The following is a 26144-nucleotide window of genomic DNA, read 5'->3' on the forward strand; positions in this document are numbered from 1 at the left end:
ATAGTTGGTCCAACGTTCTGTGGACCACTAAAGAGCAAGGATGGACTGCCCCAACTGGTTTTTGTAATTTCCCTAAAACCATACATTCATTTTACTAGAGGACCATAAAAGTTAAAGACTTAAAACAAACTTTAGCAATTAAGAGAGGATACCAAGATCCAAATGCCTGGTTAAAATGGATCAAATATTCCATCTGCACATTAAACAAAAGCAATTGTTATGCTTGTGCACATGGCAGGCCAGAGGCCCAGATTGTCCCCCTTCCACTAAGGTGGTCCTCCAGTCAACCAGGCATAGGCTGCATGATAACTCTTTTCCAGGATTCTATGGCCTGGAGTAATAAGTCATGCCAAGCTCTCTCTGCTATATCCCAAAGTCCCTGTGGGTCAGCCCCCAAGGGCCATCCAGCTTCCATCTCCCAACATTAAGTTCACTTCATGTCTCTCACAGCAGGGAGGAAACTTAGCATTCCTTGGAGACGTGAAAGGATGCAGTGAGCTTAAGAATTTTCAAGAGCTTATCAATCAGTCAGCCCTTGTTCATCCTTGAGCTGATGTGTGGTGGTACTGTGGTGGACCTTTACTGGACACTCTGCTCAATAACTGGAGCGGCACTTGTACTTTAGTCCAATTGGCTATTCCTTTCATCCTGGCATTTCATCAACCAGAAGGGAAAAAAAATAATTAGACATCATAAAGTGAGAGAAGCCCCTTATGGGTCTTTCGACTCTCATGTCTATTTAGGCACAATTGGAGTCCCACGAGGAATACCAGATCAATTTAAAGCTTGAAATCAAATAGCTGCAGGATTTGAGTCAATATTTTAGTAGGTGACAGTTAATAAAAATGTAGATTAGATAAACTACATCTATTACAACCAACAGCAACGAGCTTTTCATGAGTTAAAAGAAAATCTCATGTCGGCCCCAGCCCTGAGGCTACCTGACCGGACAAAACTCTTTACACTCTACGTGTCGGAAAGAGAAAAAATGGCAGCTGGAGTTTTAACCCAGACTGTGGGGCCTAGCCAAGGCCAGTGGCCTATCTCTCAAAACAGCTAGACAGGGTTTCCAGAGGCTGGCCCCCAGGTCTAAGGGCCCTAGCACCAAAGGCCCTGTTAGCACAAGAAGCAGATAAACTAACCCTTAGGCAAAACCTGAATATAAAGGGTCCCCCCATGCTGTGGTAACTTTAATAAATACCAAAGGACATCATTGGTTAACAAATGCTAGTTTAACCAAGTACCAAAGCTTGCTATGTGAAAATCCCCACATAACCACTGAAGTTTGCAAAACCCTAAACCCCGCCACCTTGCTCCTGGTATCAGAGAGTTTATTCTAGCAGGCCCAACTTCCGAGACCATCCTTAAACATTAGTAGACTGTGAGCTGTACGTGGAGAGGAGCAGCTTCGCCAACCCCTGCAAAGTGACTCTGAAGAAGATGACAAGCTCTGCTTCAGTCACACCTGGAAGCTGACTGGTCCACGCATGGCTGAAGCATGTGGAAACTCATCACAGGACTCATTTTCCTTAAAATTTGGACTTGTACAGGTTACAGGTTACAGACTTCAACTGACCTTCCTCAGACTGAGGGCTGTTCCCAGTGTATACATCAAGTCACTGAGGTAGGACAAAAGGTTGCTACAGTCCTATTATTTTACGGTTATTATAAGTGTACTGGAATTCTAAAAAGAACTTGTTTGTATAATGTTATTCTATACAAGGTACGTAGCCCAGGAAATGACCAACCGGATGTGTGTTATGACCCATCTGAGCCTCCCATGACCACAGTTCTTAAAATAAGATTAAGGACTGAGGACTGGTGGGAGCTCATAAACGATATAAGTGTTAGCTGAAATGGAAAAAAAAAAAAAAAGGGGGGTGCCCAAACAAGTCACCTTAAAATCTGATACCTGTGCTGTCATTAATAGTAATAAGTTAGGAATAAGGTGTGGTTCTCTTAATTAGAAAAGAGGCTATATAGCAGAAAATAAGTACATCTGTCATAAATTAGGGCTGTGTGGAAATAAATGTAAACACTGGTCTTGTGTCATTTAGGCCACCTGCATAAAAGAAAAAAAAAAAATGATGAAAACGATCCAGTCCACCTTCAGAAAGGAAAAAATGGCCCTTCCCGTACTAAGGGACAATGTAACCCCTTAGAGCTAGTACTAACCGATACCCTTGATCCTGACTGGAATAAAGAGGAGTGTGTGACCTTAGGAATTGACAGGGCCAGACTGGATCCTCGAATAAATATCTTGGTTCGAGAAGAAGTTTACAAATGCTCTCCTGAGCCAGTGTTTCAAACTTTCTATGATGAACTAAATGTACTAGTACCAGAAATTCCAGGAAAAACAAGAAATTTGTTTTTGCAATTAGCCGAGCATGTAGCCCAGTCTCTCAATGTCACTTCATGTCATGTATGTGGAGGAACTGTAATGGGAGATCAATGGCCAAGGGAAGCCCGAGAATTAGTGCCTACAGACCCAGTTCCTGATGAATTCCCAGCTCAAAAGAATCACCCTGATAATTTCCAGGTCCTAAAAGCCTCAATTATTGGACAATATTGCATAGCTAGAGAAGGAAAAGAATTCACTCACCCTGTAGGACGACTTAGTCGTCTGGGACAGAAACTGTGTAATGGTACCACAAAAACAGTCACTTGGTGGAGTTCAAATCAAACAGAGAGGAATCCATTTAGCAAATTCCCAAAGTTGCAAACCATGTGGACCCACCTGGAGTCCCACCAGGACTGGACAGCCCCAACTGGATTGTATTGCATATGTGGGCATAGAGCTTATGCCAAATTACCTGACCAGTAGGCAGGTAGTTGTGTTATTGGCACTATTAAACCATCTTTCTTTCTACTGCCCATAAAAACAGGCCAACTCCTGGGCTTCCCTGTCTATGCTTTGCATGAAAAGAGAAGCATAGCTATAGGAAATTGGAAAGATGATAAATGGTCCCCTGAGAGAATCATACAATATTATGGGCCTGCTACTTGGACACAAGACGGCTCATGGGGATACTGGACCCCCACTTACATGATCAACCAAATCGTACGGTTACAAGCTGTCTTAGAAATAATCACTAATAAAACTGGCAGAGCCTGACTATTCTGGCTCGGCAAGAAACTCAGATGAGAAATGCTATCTATCAAAATAGATTGGCTCTTGACTACTTGCTAGCAGCTGAAGGAGGGGTCTGTGGAAAATTTAACCTTAGTAATTGCTGTCTACACATAGATAATCAAGGGCAAGTAGTTGAAGACATAGTTAGAGATATGACAAAACTGGCACATGTGCCCGTGCAAGTGTGGCATGGATTTGATCCTGGGGCCATGTTTGGAAAAATGGTTCCCAGCGCTAGGAGGATTTAAAACTCTTATAATAGGAGTTATAATAATAATAGGAACCTGCTTACTGCTCCCTTGTTTGATACCTGTACTTCTGCGAATGATAAAAAGCTTCATCACTACCTTAGTTCACCAAAATGCCTCAGCACAAATGTACTACATAAATCACTATCAATCTGTCTTGCAAGAAGACATGGATAGTGAAAATGAAGTGAGAACTCCCACTAATAAAATGAGTGAGAGTCTCAAAAGGGGGAAATAAGGGAGGAGACCACCCCTCATATTGCCTGATGCTCAATTTCTGCCTCCAAAGAAGGAAGAAGTAAAAACTAAAAGGCAGAAATGAAATCTACAGGCAGACAGCCCAGCGCCACACCCTGGGCCTGGTAGTTAAAGATCGACCCCTGATGTAACTGGTTCTGTTATCTATAGATTACACACATTGTACAGGAATGCACTGTGAAAATCCCTATCTTGTTTTGTTCCGATCTGATTGCCAATGCATGCAGTCCCCAGTCATGTACCCCCTGCTTGCTCAATCAATCATGACACTCTCATGTGCACCCCTTTAGAGTTGTGAGCCCTTAAAAGGGACAGGAATTGCTCACTCAGAGAGCTCGGCTCTTGAGACTGAAGTCTTGCCAATGCCCCTGGCCGAATAAACCCCTTCCTTCTGTAACTCGGTGTCTGAGGAGTTTTGTCTGCCGCTTGTCCTGCTACAAAAGGAAACAACTCTTAGACGAAAATTCAGATAGCGAAATATACATCTCAAGGTACAGAGAGAAAAAGTCTGGTGGTGCTAGAGACAGATTAAGGATGGATGCCAAATCAACCATAAAATTATAGAAATCTATCATAAGATTGTATCAGGAGACCAATTTTATTTACATTGAGACTACCTATGTTTTAACTGGATCTCTGAGCTCTGGGCAGAGCCCACCCTGAATCCTGGTCTCCAAAAAGGGAAAATTATTACGAGGCTAGACCATGTGATGGTTTTACAGTGCACTTAAAAAAAAGCTATTTTTTAAAAGACATTTTTACATGTCTAAACTACATTCTGCCTTGAAAACCCAAGAGTAGCTTCTGTTGCAATAGCTAGTCAAAAATATAATAGTCAAAAAAATCAGGTAACACAATACAAATGCAAGCAGTTTAAGAGCTGAAATGAACTTGTTTGTTTACACTCTAGGGATTCCATAAGGAAAAATAGAAGTTTATCCCCAAAAGGGAGCCTAGCACCTTCTCCATTTTCTTTAAGGAACCCCAGGCTATTATCAACTATTTTAGGTCTCTCATTCAGCAGACGGTGCAAGAGAAAGGAGAGACAGCAGAAGTAAATGAAGAAAACAGAATCCAGTCAACTGAGAAGAAAAAAACTTTTGCTCATAAAACAGACAAGTTCCTAGAAGAGGAAAAAAAACAAAACATGAAGGTCTTTTAAATACAAACATGCACATAGACACATACACACTTCTTGAATCGTTAGCTTTTAATTAAGCTCACTTTTAACCATTGAGGTCCTTTAAAAAAAATCTTTTAAAATCTTATTACCATATTTCAGCTAGGACAAATTGCTGCTACTTCAGAAGTACGAAGTATCAAACCAGAAAAGGCTTGATTCAGGAACCAAACCCAGGCTGTCGTGGTAGAAAAGAAAGCAGAACCTTAGCTATGGAACTGCAGCATGGGGCGACAGCCATTGCTCTTTCAATTCGGCCTGGCTAGCAAATGGTGGCCTTGTTATGTAAATGAAGCCCCTTTAGTGGTCAAAATTAAAAATCTTTGCCTTTTTTTTTTTCTTTTGCTGGCCGTTTTCCACCCAACCACACCACCTTTGTGTGTGTGGGAGGGTGGGAATTTAGCCACTTCAGAGGCCTCATTCCCCACAATTTGGAACTTCCCTTTGGATTTGATCAAGTCAGACAGAATAGGTCAAACTCACTGGGAAAAAGACTGAAACAACAATAAAAACAGAAACAAACAGTTAAGCAAAACAAATGATCGCACAACTTATATGATTACTGAGTGCTCTAATGGTAAGGAGAAATTAAGACCAGCTGGTTGTTAAACTTTAGCAAGACAAAACCCCAATTCAGCTACTTACCTAGGGATGGGTCTCCGGCTGAAGACTGCTCACTACCATTCTAGAAGCAAGAAAAAACTTGAACTCGTCTTCCCTGCTGGGAGTGAGCTCAAACCCCTTAAAAGAGTTACCTGTCTTCCATCATCATGGAAGCAGGAAATCTTGCCTTCCTTGCTGGAAGCAAGTAAAACTCAAAACACACACACACACACACACACACACACACACACAGGGAGTCATACAGCAAAATAAACTTTTGATCTTGACCAAATTTGGGGAGATCAGGAATTCTCTGGAGGAGATGCTTTCAGACCTCAGCAAATTGTCCTACTGGTTTGAGCCATAAAGTTAGCTCATGCTGGTACCAAACACCAATAGATTTGTCAAAGGTAAGGGGCATTTCCACTCAGAATCCCTTCGTGGTTACCCAAATGTGAATCTTGAAAATCTGAGACAGGTTTCAGTTAATTTAGAAAGTTTATTTTGCCATGGTTGAGGACACCCACCCATGACAGAGCATCAGGAGGTCCTGACCACATGTGCCCAAGGTAGTCAGAGCACAGCTTGGTTTTATACATTTTAGGGAGACATAAGACATCAATCAATATGTGTAAGATGTACACTGGTTCCATCCAGAAAGGTGGAACAACTTGAAGCAGGGAGGGAGCTTGCAGACCACAGGTAGATGAGGGACAAACAATTGCATTCTTTTGAGTTTCTGGTTAGCCTTTCCAAAGGAGGCAATCAGATGTGTATTTACCTCAGTGAGCAGAGGGATGACTTTGAATAGAATGGGAGGCAGAAAAGTCAAGCAGTTCCCAGCTTGACTGGACCCACCGTGGTCCTGGGCCCAAGGTGGCAACCACCTGTGAGGCTGAGTAAACTCATTTCCCAACCTCCTCTAGCAGCCCCAGTAGAGATACAGAGGAAGCAGACTAGCGATACAACCCAGCCTGAAGTTTTGTCTGGTGAGTGTAATGGAATAAAAATGGGAAGGGTGCTGAAGAGACCAGTAAGAAAATGGTTGAAGAGACGGGGCACAGAAATTAAGCTGGATCAAAAAGGACGGAAAAGCAGAAAGGGCTGATAGAGAGAGGGGATGTCTACGGGTTCGCGGTCCTGAAAAGGACAAATCACTGGTGCTTTGAGAAGAGAGAGAGTGAGAAAGCAGGAAGTCTGGAGGCTGTCATCCAAGAGGCGGATATCTGTAAACGTGATTCTAAGAGTCACCAGACCATGGGGGTGGCCAAAGGGAGTGCCTCTTCTCACCTCCTACTCGTAATTCCTTGTACTCAAGACAATAAGTTCCTGGAAAAGAAGTACCCATATTTAATTCATGTGTGTCTTCCTAGCAGTACTAAAAATATTATATGAAAGGTATCAAACCTTTGAGAATGTGTGATGCTAAATTGTTAAGGATGCTGGAAAACTCAGGACATTCCTGAGCCTGAGCCTGAGCCTGTGGTGAGCCCAATGTGGGTCTCCACTTGGACAAAGGCCTCAGGGAACTGATGAGATCTAGGGACAGGGATGCATGCCGGAGCAGCATTCCCGATCCCCACTGCAGCTCAGGCCAGCTGACTGCTTTATGAGTAAACGTTACCAGGGAACACTTTGCAGTCTTCACACACATGCCCACCTGTGACCACTGATCCCTGTAGGGTGACCACTGACATCAGAGATTCGATGGCAGCAATAAAGACAAGGCCATCCTCATTAGGAAGGAAAGGAAGGAGGAGGGAGGAGGGCAAAGGAATCTTTCCTGCTTGTCAACCACGTCCATCTCTGTTAGGTGATTTCCCATGCATGACTTTGTTTATCTTTATAATTACTCTGAGAATTAGGTCTTGATGTCCACATTTTGAACATGAGGACATCCAGCCAGGAAGTTGAGTAACCTCTGGGGATATAGCTGAGAGGGCAAAGCTATATCCAAGCCCCTCTTTGTTTTTTCTGGCTTATCCACTGAGTGCCCCCTGGAATCCACCAGCCCATTTGTGGAGTGCATACTATAGGTAAGATGGCACAGGAAGAGTGGACGTGGGCGATTTTGTCACAGCTCTCCAGGAACTTACACACTGGTGAGGAGGGCCAGGTATGTTCCTGACCAGTCACAGTCAAAGCAACCTCCTACTAATCAAGGAGGCTTGGTACCTAGGGAATGCTATGTTGAAAGGTTCTTTTCTGGGTTTTAAAATGACGGGTCTATTTCCTTGTTCTTAAGATTGCTTTTTTCTGACTAGAACTTAAAAGAAATTTTCAGGAAAATTTCCCTTCCCTGGCACAAAGTAAGCTTGAAATGAATCTCCACGTGGCCTTGATACTTTAAAATATTGCCTCCTATAAAATCAACCTTTAGAAGAAGGAAGTCAAAGAACATGCTAGATTTCACACAGGCTAATTCCTTGAAATTCAGTTGTCTACAGGACAATGTTGTCAAAGAAAAAAATGATTTGCCCAGGCGCAGTGGCTCATGCCTGTAATCCCAGCACTTTGGGAGGCTGAGGTGGGTGGATCACCTGAGGTCAGGAGTTCGAGACCAGCCTGTCCAACATGGTAAAAACCCCGTCTCTACTAAAAATACAAAAAAAAATTAGCCAGGTATGGTGGTGGGCACCTGTAATCCCAGCTACACAGGATGCTGAGGCAGGAGAATCACTTGAACCCGGGAGGAGGAATCTGCAGTGAGCCAAGTTCAAACCACTGCACCCTAGCCTGGGCAACAGAGCAAGACTTCATCTCAAAAAAAAAAAAAAAAAATCAATGATATTTTTAAATTCATGGTAAGGAAGATTTTATTCAGAACCAGCACAGAAGATATAGGAACCACTGCAATGGGACTTTGCGGTGGGGGAGAGAGACTGGACACAACTACATACACAGCACGGGCAAGGACATATTCATAGCCAGGAAGCAGAGCAAGGATCAGTCGATGCGAAATTACTAAGAGGAAACATGAAAAATAAGGGAGTTTCTGCCTAAACCCACCTAACAGGATCCTTGCTGAAGACAGTACAGGGTGATTGGACACAACCTTGGGGATGGTGGAGGATGGGGAATCCAGTGAGATTTTAAGGGTGATCAGATATTGAAGATAGAAGATTCTTGCTAAAAAAGGATTTTACAAGAAAGTGCACAAATGTGCCTGGGAGAAGGCACATAAAATTTGGTCAAGCAGAGAATATTTGCCAAGGTAAGAGCTAAGTCTTCTGGCAAACAATAGATGCTAAGCCAGCAAGGGTGACATATGCTCAGAGAAAGCACTGAGGGCTTATTTCCTTTTCCCCCAATCTCCACTCAGTGAAGTCTAGTCCCCTTGTCAATGCAGCCATTGGTAAGAATGCAATCAGGCAGGGTCCCATCTCCCAGAGACAGGACTGACTAAGTTCTGCTGAAGAGAAGGCCTGGGGCTGACACTAAGATTTCAGAGTCCTGGGTTTCACCAAGAGTGCAGTGTAGTGCCATGCCCTCTCTCCATCTGAATGCCCATGCGGGCAGGAACAACTGCAGCTAGAAGTCCAGCACTTATGCTGGAGTCTGAGACCTGCCTGATCTGCTAACTAGTCTTGTCCCTCAGCTATAAACTGACCTTGGTAGCTGGCCAGAGAGATGAGCAAGAGATCTCTGACACCTTTAAGTCCCTGTGGAGTAGGATTGTTGGGGAAGGTCATTCTCTTGACTGAGCAGCAATTTCAGAAGGAAGTCTCATGCAGAAGTGAGAGAAGGTAGGGAATCTTGCCTAACAATCTACTGGGTGGGACCCAGGGATGTGATCCTCCCATTCAAAGGCACTCGACTAAATAACTCTAAAATACTTTCCAGGGCTCACGTTCCTTGAAGAATGGGGAGTAAAACTAAGACAGGAGCCAGCAAGTGAGGATTTGGAAGGAGATGGCTCATTTGATCAGCCTCCACTCAACAATTTTAATCATCCACACTGGCATGGGGACACAATATGAATAAGTTGACAAGGGCCTACTCTGATTAAGCAATGGGCTACTGCAGAGACCTGTCAGTCAAGAGTGGACAGGAGATGATTTCAGGCAGTGAGAACAAAATTAACAAGAGTCATGTGCTAAAAGGTGGCTGGAACTAGGGAGGAGTTTAAGACTAGAGAGGTCTGGGGAGTTGTTTATTTTTGTTTTGTTTTTAAGACAGGGTCTTGTTTGGGCACGGTGGCTCACACCTGTAGTCCCAGCACTTTGGAAGGCTGAAGTGGAAAGATCTCTTGAGCCCAGGAGTTTGAGGCCACTCTGGGCAATATAGCAAGACACCGTCTCTACAAAAAAAATGTGCAGGTTGAGGTTGCAGTGAGCAGAGACACACTGCTGCACTCTAGCCTGGGTGACAGAGCAAGACCCTGTCTCAAAAAAAAAAAAAAAAAAGGCAGGGTCTTGCTGTGTCATGCAGGCTGGAGTGCAATGGTGCAATCATGGCTCACTGCAGCCTGGAACTCCTGAGCTCAAGTGATTCTCCTGCCTTGGCCTACCAACGTGCTAGGACTACAGGTGTGAGCCACCACACTTGGCCTCAGGAGAGATCTTAATAATGAAAGATTGCCTTGCATCCCTTAGGGGCAGGATTGACACATCCAAGATCAGGCAGAAAGCCTGCGCTAAGTGGGGTGAGCAAAGAGAAAGGCTGAGAGCTGGGAAGAGGGAGATGCAGTGTCAGCTAGGATAGGGCCTTTTAGGCTATGGGAGGCTCTCGGAGGAGACCCCACCTAAACTAACCCATGACATTGCAGTAGGGGCCTGTTGAAGTCATGGACTTCTACCTAAAAGCCAGAGAAATGGGTGGAGCCTTTCCTCTGAGGAGGGACTCTAGTCCATAGGCATCTTGCCACCAAAGACACAGACAGGCCCTGGGGGAAGATGGTGGTAGCCCAGCTGGAGGAAAACCATTTACCACCTGAACTAGCCCAGGGTGAGCCATCCAGGCACTCAGGGTGCACACCCATGTATGCACACACAGAATCACACTCCTTCATATTATTCCTCAATTTAGGGGCCTCAACACCCATTTTTTATTTCTGGTTTTGTTTTTTTGCATGTTTACATTTTATTTATTTATTATTTTGAGACAGGGTACCACTCTGTTGCCCAGGCTGGAGCACAGTGCAGGGGTGCAATCATTATTGGACTGATGCAAAAGTAATCACGGTTTTTGTCATTAAAAGTTTTGCCATTACTTTTAATGGCAAAAACCACAATTACTTTTGCACCAACCTAATAGCTCACTGCAGCCTCAAAATTCCTGGTCTCAAGGAATCCTCCTGCCTCAGCTTCCTGAATAGCTGGGACTACAGGCACGTGCAATCCCACCTGGCTAATTTTTTTTTTTAATTTTTTTGCAAAGATAGAAGTTCATTTTGTTGTCCAGTCTGGTTTCAAACTCTTGTCTTTGTGCCTCCCTCTGCTCTGTGCAAGACCTTCTGGATGCCCAGCTAATGAAGACTTTCAGGGAGAGGAAAGGTAAACATAGGTCTCTGAACAAGGGACCAGGGTTTATCAACCACAAACAGCATGTCCAGCTTCCACTGGCAGTCCTACAGGTTGCATTTGCCCCGAGTGTGTGTGGAAGGCCTCTCCCTAGCAGTTGGTTTATACACCAGCCACAGCATAGCATATTCTCTTAAATTGCGGACATTTGCAAAAACTCCTTGAGGACAACTATCACATCTTGTGTACTTTTGTTTTGTTTCCCTTCCTCTTTATACACGCGGGTGCGCACACACACACACACACACACACACCCCTCAGACTGAATGCCTGGTGTGCTGAATGGATGAATGGCTAATGGAAGTCATTCTAAAAGCTACTTTCCTTGGCATACCATCACCTTTGATTTCATCTTTCTGGAACTCCTATGTTCCCAGATGAATTTGGAAAGCCCTCAGAAAACATTTCAAAATTGCTATATAGGAGAAATGGGAGTGTCTCTCTAGAAATTTACCTGCCACAGGTATTTCTGGTAAGACACAGGAAAGATGGCACCACCCATTCCTGGTTAGAGCGTCAATGCCTGTCACCTTCCTGTCCCATAAAACTTTACTAAAGGCGCAGAATTCCCATGGAAGCAGGTGGACACCATTCTGCTTCCAGTCAGCCAGGGGAGCAAGGTGTGCCTTTGTGGCAGGAACTGCGCTTCTCTGCTCTCCCACTTTGAGGCCTCTGGGGCCGGCCTGCTGCCTCCTCATTGACAAGGCTGCTTACTGAGCAGTTCATTCTGAGCTGGACGTAGTGCTTCTGGTGAGTGATTACTTGTATTTAACCCAAAGATATTCTTTCCTAAGAAATGCTTTCCTGTCGGGGGAGGTTAGCTCCAGATGGAAGTCATGAGAGATGGCATGATGGCTGTCATCCATTTGGTTGGATGATATTCGCGGAGCACCACCATGAGCCAGTCATGGAGATGAGCAGTATATGCCAGCCCTGAAGCGGGCACATTAACAGCAAAGGAGACAAGCAAACAAAGCACAATGAGGGAGGTTTCCTGAGGATGCTCAAGACTCACACAGCACAGAGGAAGAGTATCCACCACCCAGCTTGGGAAAGGATTTGTCATAGAGAGGGTGAAGCATGAGCTGAGTCTTGAAAGACTAGAAATTAGCTAAACTACAAGGAGGAGAAGGAGTTTCCAGTCAGGAAGAACAGGTTATGCAAAAGCACAGAGACTAGAAAGAATATCACATTCAAAGAACTGCAAATAGTCTGGAAAGGTTGTCACGTGGGGTAGGAAAGGAGGGCAGGGGATTCCAGGTGGACCCAGCTTGCCTCACTCAGGAGCTTGAACTTATCCACAAAGGAGATGGGCAACCAGTAATGGGTTTTGTGCAAGGGCTTCATGTCACGAGATTTGCTTTTTGGAGATACTTCTATGGCTGATGTGTGAGGAAGGGATGGATGAAGTTTCCATGGCAATCAGGAAAACCAATTAGCAGATGATTCAAATGGCCTAGGGGAAAAGGGAAGAGGACTTGAACTACCGTGCAGTAGTAGAAATGGAGAGAAATAGCAGATCCCAGGCACTCAAGGAGCACTCAAATTGAGCCCTTCAAAGAACCTATGGTAGGTGATGGATGGATGGAGTGTGAGTCCTGGGGTAGCACTGTCTGGGAAAATACTTTCTGGTTGAAACAGGGAAGTGGGCCAGCAGAAATGGAGGGCTTCTACTTTTTACTTTAAATATTTTTATAATATTTGGAACTTTGAAAATGAGCAGATATATTAGCAAAAGCCTAAAAGGGATATTTTGAAATCCCTACTAGTTTTAACATACAACTTTCAGCTTGCACACACCATCAATTACCTTTGATAGTGCCTTTCTGAAACTATAATCCCAAATAACAGTCCTTGTAAAAACCTGTTTTGAAAAACGGGCCTTGTACAATAGCCTCATAGATGCTTCGTGGTAGATTTTCTAACATTCTAATGTCAGGGAGTGAAAGGAATCCTGTTAGAAGTTGGTAAATTCTGTAATCTCTATTCATGGTATTAAAGTTTTGCCTTAACACAAAAGTTTAACACCTTTACACAAACAGAATTCCTCATTTTACATTGCTCAGTGATTAGAGGAAATCAGCTACCCAGAGCTTGGAACCTAGACTTGACCAAGGCACCCAACAAATCCTGAGTGGCCTTGCTGAGAACTTCTTCTCCCAGAAGACAGAAAACTCAGTTCCAGCCAAGAAGGGGGAAGCAGTTGAAGAAGTGAAATTAACAAAGTCCTGGAAGGAAATGACCAGATCATCTTTGATTGTGTAATAACCAGAGAGTAGAATACAGAAACGACAGACATTTTGGGAGAGAAGCATTTTATCATAGCTTTTAGAAGAGAAGTATTTTTCAGCATCATAAGCACACAATTCCAAGGATAGATACCTTCAAGGGATTGTTTTTGACAGTTATAGCAAAGTCGTAAAGAAGAATAAAAGGACAAAGGAAATCCTCCAGCAACAAAGCTGCCACTTGTAGATGAGAAAGTGAACAGGAATAAGGAAGAAACTCAGAAAAGGGAAGAGAGATCACTAAAAACGCTGATTTGGAAAGTCCCAGTGCTACCCTGAGAGGAGAAACAAATTCACACAGCACGTCACTGCCAGAAGAAGAAAGGAGGGAAGACAGGGGAACAGAGAGTATCCCAATCCTTAAAGGACAATTTGGAAACACTAAGGGGCAGAGGTGAATCTGCCAGGCCAATGTAGTTTAGAATGTCATTCGATCACTGAGAATGAAAACGGAGTCTGCCGATGGGCACTGTGTGGACAGGAGGAGACGGGGCAATAAACATCTGTAACAATTAAAAGTGAGAAATAAAGATCTAGTTTGGGTTCAATTAGCCCATATTTGAGACATAGTTCCAACATTTACTGTTTGTGTGGTCTTAAATAAGTTATTGTCTCAACCTCAGTTTTTGCATAGGTCAAATGGTTCAATATTATCTACTTTAAAGGTCATTATGAAGAGTTAATAAGATAATGAGGAAAAAAGGTACCTGGCACTTAGTAGGTGCTCAATAAAGGACAGCTTTTTTTTAAGTATTGCTTCTAAATTTGTATGTAAGAAAAAACTGATATAATACAATGATACAAGACAGGGGCTCGCAGGACAAGTCCAGTCACACCCATTCATTTATGTATTATCTGACTGCTTTTCTGAAACAATGCAAGGTTGAGTAGTTGTACCTGAAACATTTATTATCTGGCCCTTTACAGAAAATGTTTCCAGACCCTGGGTAAGTGGTACCAAAGCCCCCTCTGTTTGTGGTCCCCTCTCTTATACCCATTAGGTATGAGAAAAGACATAGAGTAGGAAAGCCCTGCCATCCATCTTATCCACGCAGGGGCTTTTTCAATGGATCCAAAGGAAGGACAAGGTCTTATTGGCCTCCCAGAACTGGCATAACAACTCAGACATCAGGGAAAAGCCATTGGAGACCACATAGCTCACCAGCCCCAGCCACCTGCTCATATATCTAAGCCCTCCTTTTTCTAGACCAGGGAGGAGAATGGAATGTCTGTTGGACTCTGCATGTCCCCAGTCTGAGAACCTGGATCCAAGAAGGAGAAGAGGCCCATTGGAGATGGTGCCATAAAAGGAAGTGGACGCAATATGATAAAAATCATAGTGCCTATACCTAAAAAATCCCAGAAGCAGAAGGGAAAGGAGAGAAATATCCACAGAGACAGGTGTGGGTACCCACAACACGTTTCATACTTTAAGATCCCAGAGGTATTTATGGAAATGATAGAAGAAAATGAGACTCATAAGAACAATGTTAGGAAGCCAGTGCCAAGAATGAGATGGGGCTTGGGGAAAATGGTGGGGACAGATTGTTTAGTTCTGTTTTAAGCAAGAGGGTGAACAAGAAAGGAACAGCCCACTGCAAAGAATAGACATCACTACATGTACACACGATTATATAATAACTAACCCATGATTATTTTGCTTGTCTTCTTGTTCAAAATGATTGAAGACCAATGAGATGAGATCAACCTTGATAACTGGTTGGGAAGCCCATGATCAGACACAAGATGGTACCAGGACACTTGCTGCTTTGAATAAATATCAGTCTCCTGTCTTGGAAGAATGACCTGCCAGGGTAAAAAGGAACTTGTAGCTGAGAAAGGCTTTAGTGACTCAAGAGTTGAATAATTCCCCAAAAGCTGGAGCATCCTGGCATTTCCAGCTCTCCATCTCTGCTTGTTCCACTTCCTTGAGGCTACATCACCATCTACATCATCATCACTCTTCCACTCCCTCCCTTAGTGCCAATTATGTCTATAGCGAGATATTTTCTGCCCATTGGGGATCGGAAGGAAGTGCTGTGGCCTGAGCGGTCTCCTTGGGAAGACAGGATCTGATACACACATTGCACAACCTGTCTGTTTGACATAAGAGGTTTCACTTCCTCAGATGGATGGGATGATAGCAGGTTTGGGTCCAGGTTGCAGGGCCAGGATGAGACATGGCAGAACTGTGGAGACTGTTACGTCAGGGGGCATTGCCCCGTGGCTCCAAAATTTCCCTTGAGCGAAAGCATCAGGGGCTCATGCAACCTAGATACTAGTGCTGCTTCAACCACACTGTGCCATTGGATGAGTCACTTCATCCCTCCTAGCCTTGATTTCTTCGTCTGCTGTTCACATTCAAATAGCTATTCATGTCTTCATCTCTGTGGTCCCACCAGACAATCATTAGGGCTCCTCTCAGCTGGCAGATTCTGAGGTCCTAGATGCTACAATTGGAAGATGGAGAAGTAGAAGCTCAAGGTTTCTGACCTGTATCCCAAGTCCCAGAAGTAGAATGGACTAACTCAGAGTTGATGCTCCGGTCCCTTGCATATCTCCCTTCCTGTCACTGGCTTTGATCCTCCTTTGCTCAGCTTATAATCACATCAACAGACCAAAGACATCTCTGTGTTCTGTCAGGAGAGTCCACAAAGCCACCAGCCCTCCAGACCCTGCTGGTTGCTGCATAAAGACTCTGAGGAAGGGTTTGAGGCTGCCATGATCATGCAATGAATGCATGATTGCACCACTGCACTCCAGCCTGGGGAAAAAAGCTAGATCCTGTCTAGGAGAGAGAGAGAAAGAGAAAGAGAGAGAGAGAAGGGAGGGAGAGACAGAGAAAAAGAGAGAGGGAGGGAGGGTGAAAGAAAGAAAGAGAAAAAAGAAAGGAAAGAAAGAAAGGAAGGAAGGAAGGAAGGAAGGGAAGGAGACTCTGAGGAAGGTGGCAGTTCCTACAACGGGGGAACCAGTGGTTAATTTGCAAAGTGGATCCTGTAGCGGCAAAACAGAGGAGTCCCCTAGGCCACCCAGACAGAGCCTTTAGCTATCTGCAGGACCAGATACCAAATTTCATTAAGGCTATGTTAGGAATGGATTATTGCTTATCAAATTCACAGGAAACTAACATGTTGAACAGCTTTTAGATTTCCTGTGGAAAATATAACTTACTAAAGATGGAGTTCTTGTGACTGCCTCCTGATATCAAGATACTGGGAGCCAAATTAAAACTCAGAAGGCTGCTTGGCGAGCAAGTCCATGAAATGCTCTTTGTCCCACAGTAGAGCCTATTTCCCTCGTGCCTCAAATACTTGCACAAGGGCTCACTCCATTGGATAAAGCAGAGCGAGCACGATACCTGGCACATACTAATTTGAATAAAAATGCTGTCAAATTCCCATTCACCCATTCAAGTAGCAAACTCTACCACCTGAATGTACCTGCTAGGCACTGTGCTAGACTTGGCTCAAAAAGATTTCATAGCTTCCCGGAGGAGCCAGAACAGGGAGCAAGGTTTCAATTCAGTGCTGTAAGTGCTATAAGAAGTGTTACGGGCCGGGCGCAGTGGCTCATGCCTGTAATCCCAACACTTCAGGAGACCGAGGCGGGCGGATCACAATGTCAGGAGATCGAGACCATCCTGGCTAACACGGTGAAACCCTGTCTCTACTAAAAATATGAAAAATTAGCCAGGTGTGGTGGCAGGTGCCCACAGTCCCAGCTGCTGGGGAGGCTGAGGCAGGATAATGGCGTGAACCCAGGAGGCGGAGCTTGCAGTGAGCCCAGATCACGCCACTCCACTCCAGCCTGGGCGACAGAGCAAGACTCTGTCTCAGAAAAAAAAGAAAGAAAAAAAAAAAAAAAAAAAGAAGTGTTAAATGCAGACCTGTCAAAGAGGTAAAGGAGGGTGTTCCTAGACTCCAGGCACTGTTCATAACCTGGACTCTCATTCATTCTACAAATGGAGGGCTCCCCTGGGCAGTACACTGGAGCAGGTACTTTGCTGGTGTCTTGGTTAAAGAGAAACTGATAACTCTTGGTATTACCATGAGATAGAGTCTCAGATGGATATTCTTACAGAAACAATATTCCACTTTTCAGAGTTCACCAAAAAATCATTTTAGGCAGAGATCATCTGGCATTGATCTGGTTTATCCATGAGATTGGCTAGGGTAACAGCACCTGGTCTTGCAGGGTTGTGACAGCTTATCTCCAGGGTTGCCCCAACTCTGTCAGGAGCCTGAACCCTGCATACCGTATGTTCCCTGCCCCATCCAAGAAAGGTCAAGTGTCTCCCCAGAGGCTCCTGCAATTGACAGAGAGTTCCTGAGGCAGCGAACAGCACCCAAGGTAGAGACCCATACCCTCAATCCAGACAGGGAGGGCTACTGCCCCTTCATTGTACCCATTTATCCATCTCTAAGTGGGAACATTCCTAAACTTAAGTACAAAGAAGTGAATGAAGGAAAGTATTTGCATGTATAAATCTGTGTGTCTTCCACTTTGTCCCAGATGTCCTAAATTTAAACATTCTTCTAACCTAGGAAAATCCAGTATTTTAATGTGGACAACTGCACAATGGCTGTCGGAACAACAATGCGTATTTGCATAGTGATACATTTGCAAAATGTGTCATAGTTTGCTCCTTGCCCTTCCATGAACCAGAGAATTATTTCAGTTTATTAGTCCCCTCCCCTAAGAAGCTTCTACCAATACTCTTTTCTTTTCCCCTTTCCTTTAACTTGATTGTGAAATCAGGTATTCAACAGAGAAATTTCTCAGACCTCCACTTCTGCTTTTGAAAGCCATAAAACAGCGAGGGAGAAACTGGCAGACAGCAAATCTCTTCGAGGCACAAGGCACAACAGACTGCTCTGGGATTCTCCTCAGCAATCTTCATTGCTCAAGTATGACTTTAATTCTTCCTTACAACTAGGTGCTAAGGGAGCCTCTCTGTCTCTCTCCCTCTTTGTGTGTATCTCTCTCTCTCTCTCGCTCTCTCTCCACCCCCCCATCCTCCCTCTTTTCCTCCCTCCCTCTCTGCCTCCCTCTCTCAGCATTTTGCAAAAATGCCAGGTGTAATATAATGCTTATGACTGGGGAAATATTCTGGGAATGAATACTGCTTATCTAGCAGCTGATACCCTAAAGGTTAGCGTCAAAACCTCTGCTCCAGCTCTCCTAGCAAATACATTGCTAGCTGGGGTTTGGTTTAGTAAATGCTTTTCTCTACACCCAAAGGACTTCTCTTTCATACATTCATTCATTCACTCAGAGATCACTTATTTGCATGCCTGCCATGTACTGGGTGCTGAGAGAAATCACACGTGAACGTAGCCATCATGGGGAAGTCACTCATTTTCTCCTTTTTACACAGGTATCTGAAGTAGCCATGGCAGAAGTACCTGAACTCGCCAGTGAAATGATGGCTTACTACAGGTCAGTGGGGACACTGAGACAAGTAACATGAGCAGGGCTCCTCTTTCAAGAGTAGAGTGTTATCTGTGCTTCGAGACAAGATTTTCCCCCTAAATTGCCTCTTTCAGTGGCAAACAGGGTTCCAAGTAAATCTGGTTGAAACACTACTTTCCCATTATAAGTCCCTCCAGCCTTGGGGTCTGGAGGCTATCCGGAAGTGTTGTTGCAAGGGCTTCCTGCACAGGCAAATGGGGAGAAAAGATTCCAAGTTGACAATACAAGGAATCCCTTTGCAAAGTGTGGCTTGGAGGGAGAGGGAGAGCTCAGATTTTAGCTGACTCTGCTGGGCTAGAGGTTAGGCCTCAAGATCCGACAGGGAGCACCCAGGGTGCCCACCTGCCAGGCCTAGAATCTGCCTTCTAGACTGTTCTGCGCATATCACTGTGGAACTTGCCAGGTGTTTTCAGGCAGCTTTGAGTGACAGGTTGTTTGCAGTTTCTTATCAACAGTCAAGTCTTGTACACAGGGAAGGAAAAATAAACCTGTTTAGAAGACATAATTGAGACATGTCCCTGTTTTTATTACAGCGGCAACGAGGATGACTTGTTCTTTGAAGTCGATGGCCCTAAAGAGATGAAGGTAAGACTGTGGGTTTAGCTCCCAACCCAAAGAAGGGCTCTAACACAGGGAAAGCTCAAAGAAGAGTGCTGGGCCACTTTGATGCCATGGTATTTTGTTTTAGAACAACTTTAACCTCTTCCAGTGAGACACAGGATGCACCACTTGCTGACCTGGCCACCTGGTCACCATATCATCATAATTACTCACTAATGGTGGTGGTGGTGGCCACACTTGGTGGTGACAGGGGAGGAGGAGTGATAGGGTTTCCCATTTCGTAGTAGGAAGACAGCCAAGTCTTCAACACAAATTTGATTCTCCTTTTAGGAGATGGGTTCAGCCTATGCCAATCACTTGAGTTAAACTCTGAAATCAAGAGATGATCTTAAGAACTAACATATGTCTACCCCTTTTGAGTAGAATAGTTTTTTGCTCCATGGGGTGAAGCTTATAGCAACAAGACATAGATGATGTAAACAAAAAGATTGAGACTTGAAAGAAAACCATTCACTTGCTGTGTGACCTTGACAAGTCATTTTACCCTCTTTGGACCTCATCTGAAACATAAAGGGCTGAGCTGGATGATCTCTGAGATGCCAGCATCCAGCAACCTTCAGTTCTGAAATATTTTCAGTTGTAGCTAAGGGCATTTGGGCAGCAAATGAGCATTTTTCAGACTCATCCTTACAGAGAGCCATGTTATATTCCTGCCGTCCCTTCTGTTTTATATGATGCTCAGTAACCTTTTCTAGGTGGCCCAGCCATCCAGCCTAGCTAGGGCAGTTGTGCAGGTTAGGAGGCAGCCACTTTTCTCTGGCTTTATTTTATTCCAGTTTGTGACAGCCTCCCCTAGACTCATAATCCAGTCCTCAGTCTTGTTAAAAACACATTTCTTTAAAAGTCCTAAGACTGGCATAACTGGTTGGCTCCAGCTGTAGGAGGAGCCCATTGGCTTGTCTGCCTGGCCTTTGCCCCCATTGCCTTTTCCAGCAGCTTGGCTCTGCTCCAGGCAGGAAATTCTCTCCTGCTCAACTTCCTTTTGTGCACTTAGAGGTCTCTTTAACTGTCTTTCAAGCCTTTGAACCATTATCATGCCTTGAGGCAACCTCAGTTAAGCCTTAATACTGAGCTTCTCTGAATAAGAGGAAAGTGGTAACATTTCACAAAAAGTAACTACTCTTACAGGATTTGCAGAATGCCTATGAGACAGTGTTATGAAAAAGAAAAAAAAAGGAATGGTGTAGAAAAATTGAATACTTGCTGAGTGAGCATAGGTGAATGGAAAATGTTATGGTCATCAGCATGATAAAGCAAATCATAGTGTGACAGCATTAGGGATACAAAAAGATATAGAAAATGTATACATGTATGGTGTAGGTGAGGCATGTACAAAAAAGATGAACAAGGTAGAAATGGGATTTATTCTAAAAGAATAGCCTGTAGAAAGCCCACATTCTAGTCCTGAGTCTGCCTCTAACCTGCCATGTGCTCTTGAGTACACCCTTAACCTCCTTGAGCTTCACAGAGGGATAATCTTTTTATTTTATTTTATTATTTTTATTTTATTTTATTTTATGACACGGAGTCTCACTCTGTTGCCCAGGCTGGAGGGCAATGGTACAATCTCGGCTTACTGCAACCTCCACCTCCCAAGTTCAAGCGATTCTCGTGCCTCAGTTTCTTGAACAGTTGGGATTACAGGCGTGCCCCACCACACCCAGCTAATTTTTGTATTTTTAGTAGAGAAGGGGTTTCACCATGTTGGCCAGGCTGGTTTTGAACTCCTGACCTCAAATGATTCGCCCACCTTGGCCTCCCAAAGTGCTCGGATTACAGGCATGAGCCACCACGCCTGGCCCAGAGAGGGATGATCTTTAGAAGCTCAGGATTCTTTCAAGCCCCTTCCTCCTCTCTGAGCTTTGTCCTCTCTGATGTCAAAGCACGGTTCCTGGCAGGACCACCTCACCAGGTTCCCTCCCTCACTCTCTCTGCAGTGCTCCTTCCAGGATCTAGACCTCTGCCCTCTGGATGGCGTCATCCAGCTACGAATCTCCCACGAGCACTACAGCAAGGGCTTCCGGCAGGCCGTGTCGGTTGTTGTAGCCATGGAGAAGCTAAGGAAGATGCTGGTTCCCTGCCCACAGACCTTCCAGGACAATGACCTGAGCACCTTGTTTCCCTTCATCTTTGAAGAAGGTACTTAGCCAAGAGCAGGGAGTAGATCTCTACTTGTGTCCTCTTAGAAGCCATCATGCACCAGCCAACTCAATTCCCCCAGAGCCGAAGCCCTTTAAAGGTAGAAGGCCCAGCAGGGAGAAAAAACAAAGAAGGCTGGAAACCAAAGCAATCATCTCTTTAGTGGAAACTATTATTAAAGAAGATCTTGATTGCTACTGACATTTGCAACTCCCTCACTCTTTCTCAGGGGCCTTTCACTTACATTGTCACCAAGACGTTCAGATGTTGGTAACCTCCCTATGGGCTAGTGTTATGACCATCACCATTTTACCTGAGTAGCTCTGTTGCTCGTCCACAGTGAGCAGTAAAAGAGCTGAAGCTGGAACCCATGTCTAATAGTGTCAGGTCCAGTGTTCTTAGTCACCCCACTCCCAGCTTCGTCCTCACCAGTGTTGTCATCAGACTTTGACCGTATATGCTCAGGTGTCCTCCAAGAAATCAATTCTGCTGCCTCACCTCACAAGGCCTGCCCTTCTGATTTTATACCTAAACAACATGTGCTCCACATTTCAGAACCTATCTTCCTCGACACATGCAATAACGACCCTTATGTGCATGATGCACCTGTACGATCACTGCACTGCACACTCCGGGATGCACAGCTAAAAAGCTTGGTGATGTCTGGTCCATATGAACTGAAAGCTCTCCACCTCCAGGGACAGGATCTGGAGCAACAAGGTAAATGCAAACATCCTGGTTTCCCTGCCTGGCCTCCTGACAGCTTGCTAATTCTCCATGTTTCAAACAAAGTAGAAAGTGAATTTAAGGCAAATGATCAACATAAGTGAAAAGAAACATTAAAAAAGAATATACAAACTTTGGTCCTAGAAATGGCACATTTGATTGCACTGGCCAGTGCATTTGTTAACAGGAGTGTGACCCTGAGAAATTAGACGGCTCAAGCACTCCCGGGACCCTGTCCACCCAAGTCTCTTGGGCATAGTACAATGTCAATTATTCCACAATATGGGGTCATTTGATGGACAAGGCCTAACTGCCTGTGGGTTCTCTCTTCCTGTTGTTGAGGCTGAAACAAGAATGCTGGAGCGATAATGTGTCCATTCCCCTCCCCAGCCTTGCCCCCTTGCCCCAACATCCGTCCCACCCAATGCCAGGTGGTTCCTTGTAGGGAAATTTTACTGCCCAGCAGGAACTTATATCTCTCCGCTGTAACCGGCAAATGTTTCAAGTGCGGTGAGCCCATCATGAGCTGTGGTGATCTTCCTGGCATCGTGCCACAGTAGCCAAAGCCTGTGCACAGGAGTGTGGGCAACTAAGGCTGCTGACCTTGAAAGGCAGCCTCACTCAGGGCGAAGCTATTTGCTCTCAGCCAGGCCAAGAAAATCCTGTTTCTTTGGAATCGGGTAGTAAGAGTGATCCCAGGGCCTCTAACTGACACTGCTGTGACTGAGGAAGATCAAAATGAGTGTCTCTCTTTGGAGCCACTTTCCCAGCTCAGCTTCTCCTCTCCCAGTTTCTTCCCACGGGCTACTCTCTGTTCCTGAAACAGTTCTGGTGCCTGATTTCCGGCAGAAGTACAGCTTCACCTCTTTCCTTGCCTTCCACATTGATCAAGTCGTACTGCTCCTGTGGATGGGCACATTGCCAGCCAGTGACACAATGGCTGGCTTCCTTCCTTCCTTCCTTTCTTCCTTCCTTCCTTCCTTCCTTCAGCGTTTAAGATGTAGACCCTCTTTCATTCTCCATTTCCACTTCTATGAGGCTCTGAGAAACCCTCAGGCCTTTGAAGGGAGACCCTAAATCAATGAAATGACCCTGATATTGTCTGGGAGAAGTCAAGTTATCCTGTCTCTTAGGCCAAGGAACCAGAGGATACCAAATTACATGTGTCCTACTCATGGGGCCCAGGGGTTGGGCTGACCCTGCACTGCTGTGTCCCTAACCACAAGACCCCCTTCTTTCTTCAGTGGTGTTCTCCATGTCCTTTGTACAAGGAGAAGAAAGTAATGACAAAATACCTGTGGCCTTGGGCCTCAAGGCAAAGAACCTGTACCTGTCCTGCGTGTTGAAAGATGATAAGCCCACTCTACAGCTGGAGGTAAGTGAATGCTATGGAATGAAGCCCTTCTCAGTCTCCAGCTATCACTTATAACCACCTTCTATCACTCACAACCACCTTCTCCCCGCCCCCATCCCTAGGAAAAGCTGGGAACAGGTCTATTTGACAATGTTGCATTAATGTAAATAAATTTAACATAATTTTTAAATGCATGCAACTTTCAATTCTGCTGCAGAAAATTAAATCATTTTTCTGATGTTATTGTATCCTACCATAGTTATGACCCCAACAGATTATATATTGTTAGGGCTGCTCTCATTTGATAGACACTTTGGGAAATAAATGACTTAAAGGATCCCATTATCACGTCCACTCCACTCCCAAAATCACCACCACTATCACCTCCAGCTTTCCCAGCAAAAGCTACATTTCCAAGTTGATGTCATTCTAGGACTATCACCTCCAGCTTTCCCAGCAAAAGCTACATTTCCAAGTTGATGTCATTCTAGGACCATAGGGAAAAATACAGTAAAAAGCCCCTGGAAAATAGGCACTTCAAGAAGCTCTAGCCTAATTTTCACTTAAAAAAAAATTCACCTACATTATATTATGCTCCTCAGCATTTGGCACTAAGCTTTAGAAAAGAAGAAGAGCTCTTTTAGTAACCACACAGAAAGTTGGGGGCCCAGTTATAACTCAGGAGTCTGGTTCCTGATCCTGTGACCCGCTCATCAGTTTCCTCTCTGGCCAACCCAAAGAACATCTTTCCCATGGCATCTTTGTCCCTTGCCTCACAAAAATTCTTCTTTCTCTTTTGCTGCAGAGCGTAGATCCCAAAAATTACCCAAAGAAGAAGATGGAAAAGCGATTTGTCTTCAACAAGATAGAAATCAATAACAAGGTGGAATTTGAGTCTGCCCAATTCCCAAACTGGTACATCAGCACCTCTCAAGCAGAAAACATGCCCGTCTTCCTGGGAGGGACCAAAGGTGGCCAGGATATAACTGACTTCACCATGCAATTTGTGTCTTCCTAAAGAGAGCTGTACCCAGAAGGTCCTGCGCTGAATGTAGACTCAATCCATAGGACTGGCAGAAAGGGAACAGAAAGGTTTTGAGTGTGGCTATAGCCTGGACTTTCCTGTTGTCTACACCAGTGCCCAACTGCCTGCCTTAGGACAGTGCTAAGAAGATCTCCTGTCCATCAGCCAGGACAGTCAGCTCCCTCCTTTCAGGGCCAATCCTCAGCCCCTTTGTTGAGCCAGGCCTCTCTTACCTTTCCTACTCACTTAAGCCCACCTGACAGAAACCATGGCCACATTTGGTTCTAAGAAACCCTCTGTTCTTTGCTCCCACATTCTGATGAGCAACTGCTTCCCTATTTATTTATTTGTTTATTTTATTGATTATTCTATTTAATTTATTCAAGGGGGGCAAGAAGTAGCAGTGTCTGTAATAGAGCCCAGTTTTTATAGCTATTCAATTCAACTTGGACTGGTGAGCTCTCTTTAAGTCCTTTAATTAAGACTGAAAATATATAAGCTTAGATTATTTAAATGGGAATATTTATAAATGAGCAAATATGACCATACTATTCACTGGTTCTGAAATAAACTTCACTGTAAAAAAAAAAAGGTCTTTCCTGATCATTGACTTGTCTTGGATTTGACCCTGAACAGTAAAGATAAACAGGGCTGTGAGAGTTCTTGGGGGACTAGAAGCCCACTCCCTATTGCTGAGTGCTGCAAAGTACCTAGAAACATCCTTGGCCACTGAAGACTATCCTCCTCACCCATCCCCTTTATTTCTGGTGTTCAACAAAAGGATATTCAGTGCACATCTGGAACAGGATCAGCTGATGCACTGCAGGGAGTCAGGATTGGTAGTAACAGCTACCAGTGATTTCTCTGTCAATGCACCAAACATCTGTTGAGCAAGCACTATGTACTAGGAGCTGGGAGTGCAGAGACAAGAAGGGTAACAAGTTCCTCCTCAGGAGAGGCAGATAGGTACAAGCAAAAACAAGGCAACATGACAAGTAGAGTAAGATAAAATACAAAAGGAGTATCCAGGAAGGAGTGAGGAGAGTGACATAAGAATCAAGCCTAAAGGGATAAACAGAAAATTTCCCCACATGGGCCGGGCACAGTGGCTTACGCCTGTAATCCCAGCACTTTGGGTGGCAGAGGCAGGAAGATCGCTTGAGCCCAGGAGTTCAAGACCAGCCTGGACAACATAGTGAGACCCCCATCTCTACAAAAAAATAAATAAAACAATCAGCCAGGCATGCTGGCATGCACCTGTAGTCCTAGCTAGTTGGGAAGCTGACCCTAGAGGATTGCTTGAGCCCAGAAGTTCAAGACTGCAGTGAGCTATGATCACACCATTGCACTCCAGCCTGGGTGACAGAGTGAGACCCCATCTCTAAAAACTGTTTCCAGATAGAAAAGAAAAGAAAAGAAAAGAAAAGAAAAGAAAAGAAAAGAAAAGAAAAGAAAAGAAAAGAAAAGAAAAGAAAAGGCCCTCAGGTAGAAGAACCAGCATGAACAAGGACATGGGGGTATAAGAATGAATGATGGAAAAAGTACACTTTCAGAATTGCGGAAATCGCCAGAAGCA

The 26144-nt window shown here is 44.5% G+C and overlaps 2 protein-coding genes across 2 annotated transcripts in view; one reads left to right on the forward strand and one right to left on the reverse strand.

The window, feature by feature from the left end:
- Window positions 1-11642, reverse strand: part of LOC108541799 (baculoviral IAP repeat-containing protein 8) — a 16820-nt gene extending 5178 nt beyond the window's left edge. Inside the window, 1 exon segment of the mRNA XM_017891470.1 lies at window positions 11399-11642. Within this exon segment, the coding sequence (XP_017746959.1) occupies window positions 11399-11642 (244 nt within the window).
- Window positions 11643-17940: 6298 nt separating this feature from the next.
- IL1B (interleukin 1 beta) lies at window positions 17941-25147 on the forward strand. Its single transcript, XM_017891485.1, has 7 exons — window positions 17941-18139; window positions 18610-18671; window positions 19238-19289; window positions 21263-21464; window positions 22020-22184; window positions 23435-23565; window positions 24350-25147. The coding sequence occupies exons 2-7, from the start codon at window positions 18625-18627 to the stop codon at window positions 24560-24562; spliced, it is 810 nt and encodes a 269-aa protein (XP_017746974.1). The 5' UTR covers window positions 17941-18139; window positions 18610-18624; the 3' UTR covers window positions 24563-25147.
- The last annotated feature ends 997 nt before the right edge of the window (window positions 25148-26144 follow it).

This window comes from Rhinopithecus bieti, unplaced genomic scaffold, assembly GCF_001698545.2.
Source record: "Rhinopithecus bieti isolate Rb0 unplaced genomic scaffold, ASM169854v2 scaffold_20362, whole genome shotgun sequence".
Taxonomy (NCBI): Eukaryota; Metazoa; Chordata; class Mammalia; order Primates; family Cercopithecidae; genus Rhinopithecus; species Rhinopithecus bieti.

Bases quoted from the DNA above. Each gene is read 5' to 3' on its own strand.
- IL1B (XM_017891485.1), top strand. From the start codon at position 18,625: ATGGCAGAAGTACCTGAACTCGCCAGTGAAATGATGGCTTACTACAG. The intron at 18,672-19,237 runs GTCAGTGGGGAC...TTTTTATTACAG, and splicing joins GAAATGATGGCTTACTACAG to CGGCAACGAGGATGACTTGT. The intron at 22,185-23,434 runs GTAAATGCAAAC...TTCTTTCTTCAG, and splicing joins ACAGGATCTGGAGCAACAAG to TGGTGTTCTCCATGTCCTTT.